Source organism: Chionomys nivalis, chromosome 19 (genome assembly GCF_950005125.1).
Source record: "Chionomys nivalis chromosome 19, mChiNiv1.1, whole genome shotgun sequence".
In the NCBI taxonomy this organism is placed as follows: Eukaryota; Metazoa; Chordata; class Mammalia; order Rodentia; family Cricetidae; genus Chionomys; species Chionomys nivalis.
Window position 1 is genome coordinate 32,577,296 of NC_080104.1, and position 15,771 is coordinate 32,593,066.

Below are 15,771 nucleotides of genomic sequence, written 5' to 3' on the forward strand. Positions count from 1 at the left end.
AGCCTGGGCCTTTGCGGAAGCTGCCAGAGCACGCATGCGCAGTCGCGCCTCCCCTTGGTGCTAGAATACCTGTTGCTTCCGCCAGGCTTTCAGCGCGTCGCTGGAGCCCGAGCGTTCCCGGCTGAGCAGAACGGTTACTCCCTAGAGCTGTTCCGCTGCGCAGCTCCTGACACCGTCAGGAAGCTGTTCTGTGGGAGCCTGCAGGTGGGGTACCCTGTTGCAGCCTCCCAGAGGGAGCTGGTCTGTCCTGGTGAGCGTGACAGCTGAGGGCCACCCCTCGGTCTGGGTCAGGTCTGCCCAGCCAAGCAGGATGGAACTGGGAAGTGCCAGACCCCGCAATAAACGCTCACTATCCAAACTGGCATTTCTTCTCCACATGCCAGCCCTCCTCCAAGTTCCCTCTCTAGGAAGACTGGCGATGGAAAAACAAGAAAAGATATAAAACCTCGCCAGATGTTAAATTCTGTATCCAGGTTTTTACCCCAAGTTTGGCTTCTATCAGGAAGCCGACTTCTGCCTTCTTTTAGCTTAACTGGTGTGGTAATTTTAACTATCCAGCTGCGTTAAAATTACATCTTGAAATGAAAAGGTGGAAAGAAATGAGCGCTGGTCTATGCTGCCAATATTTAAAGTTTAGCTTGAAAAGATATTTTCCCTCAGTGCTTCTGGGCCCTTCACCTGTTCTATCCAGCTTACTCTGAAGCTTACTTTATTCCGTTTTTACTTATTTTTATTAGAATGCAAAGTAAATGGGTTGCATTGCGGCATTTGCATTCATAATTTGTTTCTATTGATCCTTCTGCCCCTTTTCTCCTCATCTCCCTGTTTTTGTCTTTCTACTCCTCCCCCATCTGTTTCCATGTCACAAGTGTTCTCTTACTCCCTAAGCCACTTTTTTGTCCCTCACCTTGACCTATACCCACATTCACATCCTTCAATACCCCCTACTTATATAATTTTTTAAGATTTATTTATTTATTATGTATAGTGTCCTGCCTGCATGTGTGCCTGCAGGCCAGAAGAGGGCACCAGATCTCATTATGGACGGTTGTGAGTCACCTTAGTAAGTGGTTGCGGGGGGAATTCAACTCACAACCTCTAGAAGTCAGCGCTCTTAATCGCTGAGCCATCCTGCAAGCCCCCTACTTATATATTTAAAGATAGACTCTGTATACGAGAAAGAACATGTAGTATTTGACTTAGTGAGTCTGGGTTATCTCGCTTAAAATAATTTCCAAATCCATCTATTTTCCTGCAGATTTCATGACTTCATTTTTCTTTATAGCGAAGTGAAATGCCATTGTATGTGTGTGGTGTTTATTATTGATTCATCTCTTTGGGACATCGAGGCCGGATCCATTTCCTGGCTATTGGGAATAGAGCAGCAGTAAACATGGATGTGCAGGTGTCCCTGTGGGAGGATATGGAGACCTTTGGGCATGTGCTGGAAGCCGTATAGCTGAGTCCTAAGGTTCTGTATTTGGTTGAGACATCTTCACACTAATTTCCAAGGTGTTCATATAGTTTGTACTCCCACCAACACTGTTCAAGGCTCCCCTTATCCACAGTCTTTCAGCATTTGTTAATCGTTTTTCTTTTCTTTTTTTTTTTTTTTTTTTTTTGTTTTTCGAGACAGGGTTTCTCTGTAGTTTTGGTGCCTGTCCCGGAACTAGCTCTTGTAGACCAGGCTGGCCTCGAACTCCCAGAGATCCGCCTGCCTCTGCCTCCCGAGTGCTGGGATTTAAGGCGTGCGCCACCACCGCCCGGCCTAATCGTTTTTCTTGATAATGACTATTCTGATTGGGGTGAGATAGAATATCAAAGTAGTTTTAATTTCCATTCATCTGATGCTGGTGAACACTTTTTAAAACATTTGTTGGTCATGTATGTTTCTTCTTTTGAAAATATCCCATTTCATTAGCCCGTTTATTGGTTGACATTTCTTTCTTGGGGGGGGTAATTTTTTTCGTCTTTGTAAAGTTTAGCTTTAATTTTTTTTAATTATTTTATGTGTACTGGTGATTTGTCTGCATATATGCCTGTGTACCACATGCATGCCTGCATGCCCATCACCCACAGAGGCCAAAAGAGGGAATTGGATTCCCTGGAACTGGAGTTACAGGTTGTTGCAAACCACCATGTGGGTGCTGGGAATTGAATAAAAAGTTCTCTGGAAGAGCAGCTACTGCTCCTTACCACTGAGCCATCTCTCCAGGCTTTAATTTTAGCTTATAGCCTCCTGTCTGAAGTACAGCTAGCAAAGATATCTCCCTTTCTCTCTCTCTCTCTCTCTCTCTCTCTCTCTCTCTCTCTCTCTCTCTCTCTCACACACACACACACACACACACACACTGTATGAATAAGCCTGTGTTCACTAGGCTGCTAATTTCCTTTCTTTACTGTTCAGAGGCTTTTTAAACTCACATACTGAATAAACTGTGATCACGTCTTCCAGGCTTTTCCTACAAGATTTTTGCAGCTGTCTTGTGATGCTACAGTTTAAACTGTGCGTTCAGAAAGCAAGATCGTGTTTGAGGAGGCATCAGAATTCTTGTTTCTCTTGCATGAGTACTCACGTTTCTATAAAGTAACACAAACAAGCAGATGTGCTAATTTATAACTGTCTTGTTCTTCAGGATCCGTATTTTTTCATAAGGTATTTTTATCTTTATACCCTTTATTTTCATAAATTATGTTCTTTGTAAGCATAACTAGATGTTGTTATAATGAATTGAGTAAAATGCAGCAGACAGCGGGCCTTGAGACCAGGCTGCAGGTCCCTGAGCAGGGGCAGGTAGAGGGCAGCAGGTCCCAAGAGCAGCCAGTCCCAAGGAGAGCACAGTTCCCCAAGTAACTGCAGTGAGCCACGAGGGGCAGCAAGTCCCATGAGGAGAGACAGACAGATGGGCACGCCATGAGACCACACCACAGGTCTGTGGCTGTCCCCAGGCAGGGAGCCACATGGTGGGTGAAAGACAGATAGGTATGCCATGCAGAGTGAGGTTAGATATTTATTTAGTGGGTTATGGAAGGGAAGGGGAGAAGGGAAAAGAGCAGAGAGAGAGACAGAGAGAAGGGGGAAGGGGAAAAGTGGGGAGAGACAGAAGCTACCTCTTCAAGAGGGAGACGGAAAAGGAAAAGACTCAGGCTGGAAGCTGATGATCAGTTTGCCTTGGTGAACAGGGAGGAAGTGGGCGTGGCTTATCTCTTAAAGGAACAGGACAGACCATTACAGTTACCAAATTAATTTTAATGTCCAAATGCTCTTAGATAAAAAGGACAGAAGACCCAGGGAATGTGTTTCTTCTGAAATAATAGTAATTGATTAAAAAAAGTAATAAAGAAGTATGGGCTCTCAAAGAATCCTGAAAAGTTAGGGGGAATAATATGTAATCTATAAATTGAACTCAGGAATCTGGAGTAGGATTATTGAAAAAAAATAAGAAAGATTGTACCAATTTCAAAACTTACCCGTTGGGCTGGGAGTGCAGCTAGTGATAGAACACCCACTGGGGAAAACCTTTGCTCCTCCCATGAAAGCCACTCTTGGCTGGAGTTGAGGGAGCATAATCCCCACCATGTCCTAGTTTGCATTCTGTTGCTGTGATAAACACCATGACCAAAATCAACTTGGGAAGGAAGGGGCTTATTTGTCTTAGACATCCTGATCACAGTCGATCATTAGGGGAAGTCAAGGCAGGAACCTTGACCACCTATGGGCTCAGCCATCTGCTGTCTGCTCAGAGGCAGCACTGAACAGAGCAGCCTGAGCCCTCCCACATTCTTCTTTAATCAAGGAATTGTCCCACAAGCTCACCTACAGGCCAGTCTGTTGGAGGCAATTCCACAATGAAGATGCCCTCTCCTCCCTTCCAGATGTGTTTAGCTTGTGTCAAGGTAACACAAATTAACCAACCCCTTAGAAAAAGAATTTTAAAACAGTTAAGCCCTTTGTGTCTATGTCCCCTAGGGGTTACTACAGATTCTTTAGAAAGAATGCAAGGAAAAGATCCCTCTTAAGGCCAAGAGTTTGTAAAGATTTTCTTTTGTTTTCCTATCAATGACTACTAGCTTTCTTCCCTAAACCAAGGAAGAGAATATCCTGGAAACCCAAAGAGTGGTGAGTGTTCCACCCCTTCACACCTTAACCCTAGCCCTCCTCACTCTTCCGAGGTTTGTCTGAATCTAGGCTCAGTTTCCCTATCTTTCTCCATTTTAACAGTTTCATTGAAAAATCCTCTGTTTTGCCTTTTCTGTGTCTCTCAAAAAAAAAAAAAAATGGGCCTCTTAGTGCACATATGTTAAGCTACTTGATACTGTCTGTTCCCACAACTTACTTTGCTGTTTTCTTTAAATTTGATATTTTCCATGGCTATGTTATATACATATGTATGTATGTATGCATGCATGCATGCAGCTAGATACACGTGTGTGTGAGAGAGAGTGTATGTTTGTGGGGAGAGAGAGGGAGGGAGAGGCAGAGACAGAAGGCAATTGGGCCTAAGACCTCCTGTGTGCCGGGCAAACCCTCTGCTAGCATTTTCCCCATTTCTGCAGAGTTTCCACTCTTTCCATTGCTCATGCTAACCTCAGCCACAGCTCTATTCAACTGAAAACTGTTTTCTGGACTCAGGATTTGTGTACATGTTTGTAATTTTAGAATTGGGGAGGTAGCAGATGGATCAGGAATGAAAGCCAGTATCCCCTCCAGTGAGTTCAGGGCTAGCCTGGGTTATGTAATACCCAGTTTCAAAAAAGGGTATGGAACTGGAAAGGATAGCCCAGTGGTTAAAAACACTGGCTGCTCTTCTAGAGGACCCAGGTTCAATTCTTACCATTCTCAAGGTGATTCATAACCATCTGAACTCTAGTTCGAAAGGATTTGATGCCCTCTTCTGGCCTCCACAGTTACTACATGCATACGGTACACACATAAATTCAGGCAGAACACCTAAATAACACATAAAATAAAAATAAATCTCTACAATAAAAATTAAAATTATATTTTTATTGCTGAAAGTTTGATTTTTAAAAGAAATCTTCCATTATAAAACACACCCTGTCTAAGCCAGACACTGGTGATGTATGCCTTTAATCCCAGCACTCAGGAAGCAGAGGCAGACAGATCTTCAAGTTCAAGGCCAGCCTGGTCTACAGAGTAAGTTCCAAGACATCCAGGGCTACACAGGAAACCCTCTCTCAAAAACTAAAAGTAAAGAGCTAGTTGTGAAGGCACATGCCTTTAATCCCAGCACTAGGGAGGAAGAGGCAGGCAGTTCTCTGTGAGTTGAAGGCCAGCCTGGTCTACAAAGGAGTTCCAGGACAGCCAGGACTGTTACACAGAGAAACCCTGTCTCAAAAAACAGCAGCAACAAAACATCTGGTGCATGCTCTGCTTTACCTTTATCTTGAGAATACATAAAATAGTTTCAATAACTGTGTTAAAGTATTCATGTACTAAATTCTGTAATTCGTGACATTTCTAGGTGTGTTCCTATCAGCTTCTCTGGTCTCTTGGTTACAGGTTATATAGTTTTTCCTGCTTGTTTTCAGGCTTAGAAAGTTCGTTTTCAATTTTTAGATTAGTTAGAATGCAAAATAATGGGCTTATATAAAATTTACATACATACATAGATAAAATTGCAAAGTCCCATTTTGCACTTCTCCTCACATTTGCCCCCACATGACACCCCACTTGTTCCTTTCCTCCCTCCCCAGTACTCTCCCTTCTACTTTCATGACATATAGATTTCTTTATTGTTTTTTACTTTTGGCATGTATGTGTGGTTTACGTGTGCTTGTGTTTACATGTGTATGGGAACACGTTCACATATGTGTGTATGCGTGGGTGTCCTGAAGTTGATGGTTGGTGCCCTCCTTGATAACGCTCTATTTATTGAGGCAGGATCTCTCCCAGGTCCTAGAGCCGTCTAATTCTAGCTAGTCTAACTAGCCAACCTGCCTGCAGGATGCACTGTCTCCCAGGTGCTGGAATGACCAGCAGCTGTCATGCCTGCCCGGCTTCTCTGTGGATGTAAATTCTAATCTTCATGCTTGATGGCACGTGCTTTATACTCTGAGCCATCTCCCTGGTCATATGTATATTCTTCAAAAGTGCACATTAGACATGCGAGAGAAGTGTTGTATTCGTCTTTCTAAGCCTGGCTTATTTTGCTTATAATGTTGTATAGTTCCATTCGTTTTCCTGCACGTGACATGTCTGAAGAAAACTCAGCTGTGGATATGTGCCACTTGCCCGTTGTTGGGTGTCCAAGCTGGGTCTGCTCTCGGCTGTTAATGAGTAGTGGAGAGATGTGCGAGTATCTCCCTGGAGTGACTTAGATCCCCCTGGGAACACACACGAGTGATACAGCAGGATCCTGTGGTGTTTCTATTTAGTTTCTTGAGGACCCTCCCTACTGATTTCCCTAACGGCTGCCCCAGTTTCCATTCCAACCAGCAGTGAATAAGGATTCTTCCTTTCCTCTCCTCTTCAACCTCGTTTGTTGCTCTTTGACTCCTTGGCAGTAGACTGGGGCAAGATAGATCACAATGCAGTTTTAATTTGAATTTTCCTGGTAGCTAAGGATGTTTTGTGATTATTTATATAACACATTAATGAATTAAAAGTTTTTATTATTAAGAATGATAGATATGACAGAGAAATTGATTAGTTACATTATTTTTGGAAAGGAATAGATATAAAATCAAGAAAATCTCCCTCTTAAAAACTTTCAGGGATTGGAGTCAGCAGTTGAGAGCACTTGTTGCTCTTTTAGAGGACCTGGCTTTGGTTTCCAGCACCAACATGGTGGCTCACAAACATCTGTAGCTCCAGTTCCAGTTCCCTCTTCTGGCCTCCATGCACACTAGGCATGCACATGGTATACATATATACATGCAGGCAAAACATCACATGCACACCAAAGAAAACAAATTGATTAATTTAGAATAATACCTTCAAGAAAGTCGACAAGATGGACAGTAGGAACAGGCACTTGTCACCTAGCCTGGTAATCTGAGTTCAATACCAGGACCCACATAGTCGAGAGTGAGAATTGACTCTCACAGGTTTTCTAAGTTTTTCTTTGGCTTACACACACACACACACACACACACGCATGTACATACACACAAAAATAAATAAATATAATTATTTAGAAGACCTTAAAAGAAATCGATAGGCCCTACATAACTTCTCTAAAAGAAAATGTGAACAGGTGTGAATGGTGACTGAAGAGATGACTCATGATGCACGAGTGAGTACTGCTCCCGCAGAGGACCCGCATTCTCAGCATCCACATGGCTTACAATCTGTAACTAGTGAGTAGTGCTCCCGCAGAGGACCCGCATTCTCAGCGTCCACATGGCTTACAATCTGTAACTAGCTTTAGGGGCTCCAGCACCCTCTTCTGGTCAAGAAACCTTTGGGGTAAGGGCCCAGAGATCTTGGGAATTCCGGACGAGACCCCAAATGTTGTGCCTGAGTCCTAAAACCCCCAAAAAGACCACCACGGAGTCACACTTCCTAATGCAAAAGCAAGGTTTCATTTATTAAGTATGGGTTAGCACTCTCTGGGCACTGCACCTACATGCATAAACCCACACATAGCCACATTAATTAAAAATGAAATTAAAATCTTTTCCTAAAAAAAAAAAAGAAGGTAGAAGGTGGCTTTGTGTTTTCAGCCCCAGTAGAGCATTCCACTTAAAGAAACATTGCTGTGAAGTTGTTGACATTCCTATTGCATTCACTTATTACCTGATTTTCTTTTCAGTAACCAAATTGAAGAAGAAGTTCCACTACTTAAAAGGGGCCCTCACGCTCCCTTGATGGTTGACCAGCCATCCCAATGGGATTTTTGCTGAGTAAAGCTGCCACTCACACATCTGCTGTGCTTGTGGATTCGGGAGTGAACGATCACTTAGTGCAAGGAGCTGAGAAGAGTGGATTGGAACCAGTGACTCGGTTATTTCAGAACACCAACAAAATCAAGTTAGAAGACACAAGCCACGAAAACTGCATGAGAGGGGAAGGAACTGACACCGGATGGAATTCCATGGGCTTCGTGAAGGAAAACGATGGCCTGGTAGTGACAGATTTAGAATGAAGTTACCTGGGCATGTTACCAAAGAAATTTGCTTTTGATTAGAGGATGAGTTCAATGTAGCTGAAGTCCATTAGGAAGCCTAACAAAATGGAGGAAGAGAGAAAGGCCCTACCAAATCCAAGGTAGATTTCTGCAGAGTATACTATCCCTGTCAAACACCACAGCTATTTTTACTATCAGTGTTTGGTACTAATGCACTTTACTGTAATTATAATAAACATTTTTAGCAAGTAGTATATAAGGGGATCTAAGCAAAGCACGACTATTTCACCTTTTCTGGCAAAGTACTTTCAAATGCTGCACTTCCAGTTCAGAAGTTTGCTTTGGCATCCTTTACCCTTCTACGTGTTCAGGAAGTCTTTCTGTTCTGTGATAGAGCCCTGTGATTGGCTCCTTAGAAAAGAACAGTGAACATCTCTCTTCAGAAGCAGTTCACACTCTTACATCTTTTTCGGCCATGCTACCTTCATTTCAGAGTGAGGGCAGAGTTCTTTCCAAGTTGAATGTCTGACTTGTAGTAACTACCATTTTATAACAATATCTCATATAATAAAAGCAAAAACTTATTTTGTATCTGTTGTTAATATATTTGTAGTGCGAAACAAAAGTACTGTCACAAACAATGGCAGATGGAATGAAAACCCTTTTGTATCTACATATATGGTGAATTGTAATGGTTTATATAATACATGGGTTTTTGTTGTTTGCTTGGTTGGTTTATTATTGTTTGGTTCTGGTTTGATGCTGGGGATTTAATCCAAGGTGTTGAGCATGCTAGCATGCAACTCTGCTACTGAGTTCCAGCCCATGTTCCTGTAGGTTAATATTTAATGACTGCATCTATTGTCTAATTACATTATCTTCTTAATATTAGTGAAAAGATAGAGAAAAGGCATGTCGGTTTGGGAGGGGAACAATATTTTATGAGGCAGGCCAATTTTAAAGAAATGAATCTTGAACCTAACGTTAAAAACATAGTCAAATGGAATATACTTCTTTTTGTCCTTCACAAAACATAATTAATTCTCTTTTTTCTTCTCTCTTTATTTTTAATTTTATTATATATGCAGATATTTTGCTTGCATTTATACCTTTGGCTTATGTGGGTGCCTGATGCCCATTGAGGCCAGAAGAGGGCATCAGATCCTCTCAGACTGGGGTTACAGTTGTGAACTGCCATGTGGGTGCTGGGAATGGAACCCAGGTTCTCTGGAAGAGGTGCTCTTAACCACTAATCCACCTCTCAAGCACCCAGAATATAATTCTTCAGAGAAAAAAATTGCAGAAGTCATCTGTTGTTCACTGTGACAGCTAATATTGATAGGTCACTTGGCAGGCTCTAGAATCACCAAGGAGACAAATCCTGGGTGTGTCTCTAAGGAAGTTTCTAGGGAGGGTTAGTTGAAATGAGGTGGGAAGACCCATTCTGAATGTGGGTGGCGTCATTCCGTGTGCTGGGCTCCCAGACTGGATAAAGACTGTAAGAGGAGTGCTAGCATTCATACCTTTGGTGCCACTGCTTTCTGCTTCCTGGCTGCTAGTACAGTGTGACCAGCTGCCTCACACTGTCATGCCTTATACCCTCAAACCATAAACCCCAATAAACGGTTCCTTCTGAATTACGTTGCTTTTGCCAGATATTTTGTCAAAGCAACAAGTAAAGTAATGAATTCACCTACTGTAGGGTCATTCTTGGGCTATAGCAAAGTGGCCACTGCCTTCATAGTATAGTGGTGTGTTGGAGCATGCTCCAACAAAGTCAGCTGGGGTACCTGGAAGAGGGCACGAGGTTGAGGAAATGGCAGATTGAAATTGAAACAGAAAACACAGGATAGATCTGGGAGGTCTGTTCATGAATATCACCCAGCCCCGAGTTTATTTCAGAACTGGCTTTTATACAGATTAAAGGCAGAAGGCAGAACAAAGAGCAGTATAGTCAGCTGACTACCTCCCTGCACTGTCCTTGGGAGGAAGCACAAGCAGGTTCATTATTTCTCACATGAACCCTGTAAGCAGCAAGTAGTTTCTATTTCTATCTCTATGTTCCCAGGGTTTGGCATCAGCAGTATTCTTTCTACTAGATAGCGTGTTCTATCCTCGTGGGCAAAATGTTCTTTCCCACAGGCTTAATCAGAACTTTCTCACAGCCCTCAGAGCTGCAGGCACAGCAGGTGAGCTTGAACTCAAATGATTTTTTTTTTTTTTTTTGGTTTTTCGAGACAGGGTTTCTCTGTAGCTTTGGAGCCTGTCCTGGAACTCCCTTTGTAGCCCAGGCTGGCCTCGAACTCACAGAGATCTGCCTGCCTCTGCCTCCCAAGTGCTGGGATTAAAGGCGTGCGCCACCACCGCCCGGCTTCAAATGACTTTTAAGTCACAATTGACTCCAAATGGAGACTGAGTCACATGGGCTCCCACAGAGGTGCCAAGAGGGAAGACAACATTATACAGCAATTAAATACAAAATATGCGGTGCCATGAAAAAAGCAAAGCATCAGAAAGCCACCATAGCTGTAACATAAACCCGATCGCAGCAACTAGGAGGACTTCTCTGAGAGTGGCATAACTTATAGTTAAATGGTTATCCAGATAGATGATGGCAGTGGTAATCCAGATGGAGTGTAGCAGGATATAGTGATGGGACAATGTAGCGGGAGGGGATGAAGTGAGATGTGACCAAGACAAAAGGTGGGAGCAGACGCAATGAGGCTTCATGGAGGAATGAGGGCTGTAGATTGGGGACAGATCAACTTTTCAAAGTGTGGAACTATGAGACGGACCTATTTTTTTTTTTTAATTTGGATGCCCTTGTGCACTGCCCTGCATTTACATAATACATTACACCGTATTATGTAAAACTGTGTTGTTGGTTTTTTTCCCAAGACTGATTTGTCCTGAGAGCAGCTTTGACTTGTTTTTGAAGATGAAGGGTGACTCTGCTCTTGAGTGAATATATATATTATATATATTCACATATATGTGTATATATATATTTATATATATATATATATAATTATCACCATCTGCCTCGCACCCTCAAGAAGCACAGACTAATAAATGACTTACTCATGGGCATAGACAGGGACCCATCTCATAAATTTATGAAGGTGAATTAGTACTATAAGAGCATATTATTATCCATATTAAAATTCTATCAGGACTGTCAGGTTGGCTCAGCAGATAAGACACATGCCACCAAGCCTGACAACTTGTGTTTGATCCCCCAGAACCCATTTGGTGGAAGAAGAAAGCATATTGCCTTCATCGTGTCCTCTGACCTCCATAGCATACACACATGCAGAATAAAACACGGGAAAGCTGTGCCCTAGAACTTATTAGCTCACAAGCCATGGAAACACAGCAACTCTCACTTGAACCTCACAAAGAGGCAGAGACATATAACTGTGATGGTGAAGGCCCTACTCACCTGTCATCTGACCTTCCAGTGCATGTCTGTGTCAAAAGCCTGACCACTCCCAGCTCTCCCAGGGGCTTAAGCTCTGCTTTGTCCCAGATGTTGACAAAGGCTGCTCAAATTGCCATCTGCCTGCCTGTCTGTTTGTCTGGACATGTCTGTCTGCGCACCCATTTGCTCTAAGGACCAGTTCCTGCCCTTTCACCACTGCTGCTGGACCCCACTCCACAGATCAACTCTGATCCCGACTCTGTAACAGCAGCCACACCCCTTTCCAAAATTTTCATTTGTTTGTTGTTTGACAGCCATAGACTCCTTTGCATTTCTATCAGTTTCCAATTTGGCCCCTCAGGCCTCATTGAAATTACTTAAAACTCCTTATTTCTTTAACCCTTTGTAGTCATTCTGTAACCTACATATATTCATACAGATAAATTGATTGATTTGCTGTGTAATGTATGTAATCTCAGAGTTGATATAAAAATATTTAAATGAAAGAACCTGGGTTGAGCACTATGGCTAATGCCTTTAATCTCAGCACTTGGAAGGCAGAGAGGGAGGAAGATCTCTGTGAGGCCATCCTGGTCTATGTTAGTTCCAGGCAAGCCTGGTTTACAGGGTGAGACCCTATCTCACCAACAAAAAGAAGTTTTAAGAAGAGCAGACAGGCTGGGCAGTGGTAGCTCATGTCTTTTATCCCAGCACTTGGGAGGCAGAGACAGACAGATCTATCTCTATGAATTCAAGGTCAGCCTGGTCTACAGAGAGAGTTCCAGGACAGGCTCCAAGCTACAGAGAAATCTTGTCTCAAAAAACCAAAACCAAAAAAAGAAAGAGAGAGAGAGAGAGAGAGAGAGAGAGAGAGAGAGAGAGAGAGAAGAAAGAAGAAGGAAAGGAAGGAAGGAAGGAAGGAAGGAAGGAAGGAAGGAAGGAAGGAAGGAAGGAAGGAAGGAAGGAAGGAAGGAAGGAAGGAAGGAAGGAAGGAAGGAAGGAAAAGAAATGCTCCACTCTTCCTTTCACCCTTGACAGCCCTCATCTCTGCTGTCATTCAGAGGAACCACGTCTGTATTATATCTTTTGGTAGTTATTCGAAAGTGGCCTACGCCCTTTCCACAAAGATAGTTTTAAATTCGTTGACCTGCTGAGAAACACATTTTCTTAGCTGTCTGGGCTAGGAAATAAATATGAGCTCCGCCTTCAGGCTTGGCCACGCCCCTTCTAAGTCCCTGGGGGGGGTGTATCTAGGAGGCGGGTCTTCCCGGGGGCGGGACTGTGGGGCGTGTCCTCCTAGGAGCTGTCCCGCGCGAAGGCAGGCGTCCATGGGCGTGGCTGGAGGGGAAGAATTGGGTCTCGCGTGCTGAGTGCTCCGGGTCCCTGGTGTGCTGATTGAGCTTTAGTTTGCAAAAAACAAAAGCTGCGGGAGCGACCGGAAGTTGCAGGTAGGTGAAGCCGGAAGCAGATCTAGTGGATTTGTTGCTGGCTGCGGCAGCACGCACTGAGCGGGCGTGGGTGCTGCGTTTACCACGTGTCCCTCATTTGGGCCCCTCTGGCTAGTGCTCAAAGCTTTGCAGCTCCCACCCCCACACACACACACCGATGCTCCAAACGTTGTAATTTCACTATTATGAACAGTTGATTTCTAATAAGGTGGAGGGGAAACTAAGCAAGGCATTGAATGCTAGTCGCGTGCCCCCTCAAGAAGAGTACAACTTGCTTTAAGTCCTTCATGAGATTCTGGGCTTGGATCGCATTGTCAGGAAGGTAGCAAATTAATAGTTTTGTTAAGGCCTTGTGAGGAAAGTGGGCCGGTGGTTTGGTTTTACCTTGCTCCCTGTTGGTGGAGAAAAGCATGTTTGGCCCCGCAAAGTATCTCCCAGAACATGGAAGTGCCTTCTGAGAAGAAATTATGACACTAATAATGAAGATGAAAACAGAGAGCTGGGGGTTGCTCGGCAGGATAGCTCAGACCTACATAGAGCAAGTTCCTGCGATCAGTCCCTTGCACAGCTAAAGCTTATAAAAGACGAATGTAGATGAGTATACCAACCACACTCCAGCACAGGCACCATGCCCAGGGGTAGCTGTCCAACACAAGACGAACCCCGAGGGCTTTTTCTGTGGCCTTTTTGTTCCTTTTTTTCTGTCTTTTTTTTTTTTTTGTCTTATTGGTCTTTGATTTATTTTTATTTTGGTTTTCGTGGGTTTATTTATTTTAATGAAAGCAAGAACATAAAAAGTTGGGTGGGTAGGGAGGTGGTGAGGTCTGGGGAAAGGAGGAGGGAAAAGAACATGATCAAAACACATGAAAAAATAATAACTAAAAAAGAGTATAGAGAGACAGAGTGACAGGATTCTGGAGTCTTTTACTTCTTTGTGCTAATCTATTTTTCTCAATGAGATCTATTGTAAATTCCAAGATAATTTATTTGGCTTTGTTGTACATTACTTAGTATATTTACTCCTTACTTACTATATGAAAATTGTCCACGTATTTCATTTTAGTTGACATTTTCTAAAGCTTATCTTCACTGATTTCCTTTGAACACTCTACTATGGAGCTGTTCAAGGCTAAGGGTAAAGCTGAAAGGCAAGAAAAGCAACTGGTCTGGACCCTAAAATGAGTTTAGGATGATTCACAAATAACTAAAGAACAGAATTTAGTTGTTTTCTCATTGAATTAATTTTTCTTCTTTTGTTTCTGAAGCATGCTAACCCCATTTCCAGTGAAGAATTGCTTCCGGTTACTCTGCCACCACAGGGTCCCAGCAGCTGGCTTTAGGACCCCAGCAACACATGGGCTCATTCTACAGTCCATCTCCAACGATGTGTATCAAAATCTGGCTGTAGAAGACTGGATCCAAGACCACCTCCATCTAGAAGGCAAGCCAATTCTTTTCCTTTGGAGAAATTCTCCCAGTGTTGTCATCGGCAGGCACCAGAATCCATGGCAGGAATGTAACCTCCATCTGATGAGACAGGGAGCTATCAAACTGGCTCGGAGAAGGAGTGGAGGAGGAACAGTGTACCACGATATGGGTAACATCAATCTGACCTTCTTTACCACCAAGACCAAGTATGATAGAATGGAGAATCTGAAGATAATCGTTAGAGCTCTGAATGCTGTCCAACCCCGCCTGGACGTGCAGCCCACCAAAAAATTCGACCTGTTACTTGACGGACAGTTTAAAATCTCAGGAACAGCATCAAAGATTGGCCGAGTGACCGCGTATCACCATTGCACCCTGTTATGCAGTACTGACAGGAAAGCGTTGTCGTCTTTGCTGAAGAGCCCATACCAAGGGATAAAGAGCAACGCCACGCCTAGCATCCCTTCCATAGTCAAAAACCTTCTGGAAAAAGATCCCGCGCTGACCTGTGAAGTTCTGATGAACGCGATTGCTGCAGAGTACGCTGCTCATCATCAAATAGATAATCACATTAACCTAATAAACCCGGCAGATGAGACCCAGTTTCCTGGAATAAGCAGCAAAGCTAAAGAGCTGCAAAGCTGGGAGTGGATATACGGCTGGACTCCGAAGTTTAGTGTGAACACCACGTTTCACGTGCCTCATGAACAGGCACATTTGCCAATTCAGGTGTCCATAGATGTAAAGAAGGGACGAATTGAAACCTGTGATATAAAAGCACCTGATCATTGGTTGCCACTAGAAATCAGTAGCAAATTAAACTCAAGTTTTATTGGCAGCAAATTCTGCCCCATTGAAGCCACCCTGCTAACAAATATATTACTGAGGACATGTCCCGATGACCAGCACTTACACAGCAAATGGAATATTCTGTGTGAAAAAATCAGGGGAATAATGTGACCCTGAGTAACTTGCTTTATACTGATAGTTTCAGTGATATTTGGAATGTGGTATTTGAACCAGGCTAACATCAAACTCAGAGATCTGCCTGCTTCTGACCCCTGAGTTCTAGGATTAAAGATGTATATCCCCATGACCAGTTGTATCTGGGCTTTTTGTTGTTGTTGTTTTTGACACAGGGTTTCTCTGTGTAACAGTCCTGGCTGACCTAGAATTCGCTTTGTAGACCAGGCTGGCTTCGAACTCACTGAGATTTGCCTGCCTCTGCCTCCCAAGTGCTGGGACTGAAGGTGTGCGCTGCCTGGCCACTGGCTGCTTCTTAAATCTACAACTATCTCATCGCCACACTTTTGCTCCGACAGTACTGTGTATTTATCGGGTGCCCACTATATACCAAGCACTGTGTTAGCTGTTGTTCACA

At 43.4% G+C, this 15,771-nt stretch overlaps 2 protein-coding genes across 2 annotated transcripts; both read left to right on the plus strand.

The window, feature by feature from the left end:
- The first annotated feature begins 95 nt into the window (after window positions 1–95).
- C19H2orf15 (chromosome 19 C2orf15 homolog) lies at window positions 96–8,822 on the plus strand. The gene is made up of 2 exons (XM_057751875.1): window positions 96–204; window positions 7,779–8,822. The coding sequence occupies exon 2, from the start codon at window positions 7,854–7,856 to the stop codon at window positions 8,109–8,111; it is 258 nt and encodes an 85-aa protein (XP_057607858.1). The 5' UTR covers window positions 96–204; window positions 7,779–7,853; the 3' UTR covers window positions 8,112–8,822.
- A 4,042-nt stretch (window positions 8,823–12,864) lies between these two features.
- Window positions 12,865–15,450, plus strand: Lipt1 (lipoyltransferase 1). Its single transcript, XM_057751683.1, has 2 exons — window positions 12,865–12,962; window positions 14,228–15,450. Exon 2 carries the CDS (start codon window positions 14,229–14,231, stop codon window positions 15,348–15,350), a length of 1,122 nt encoding a protein of 373 aa, XP_057607666.1. The 5' UTR covers window positions 12,865–12,962; window position 14,228; the 3' UTR covers window positions 15,351–15,450.
- Window positions 15,451–15,771: the final 321 nt, after the last annotated feature.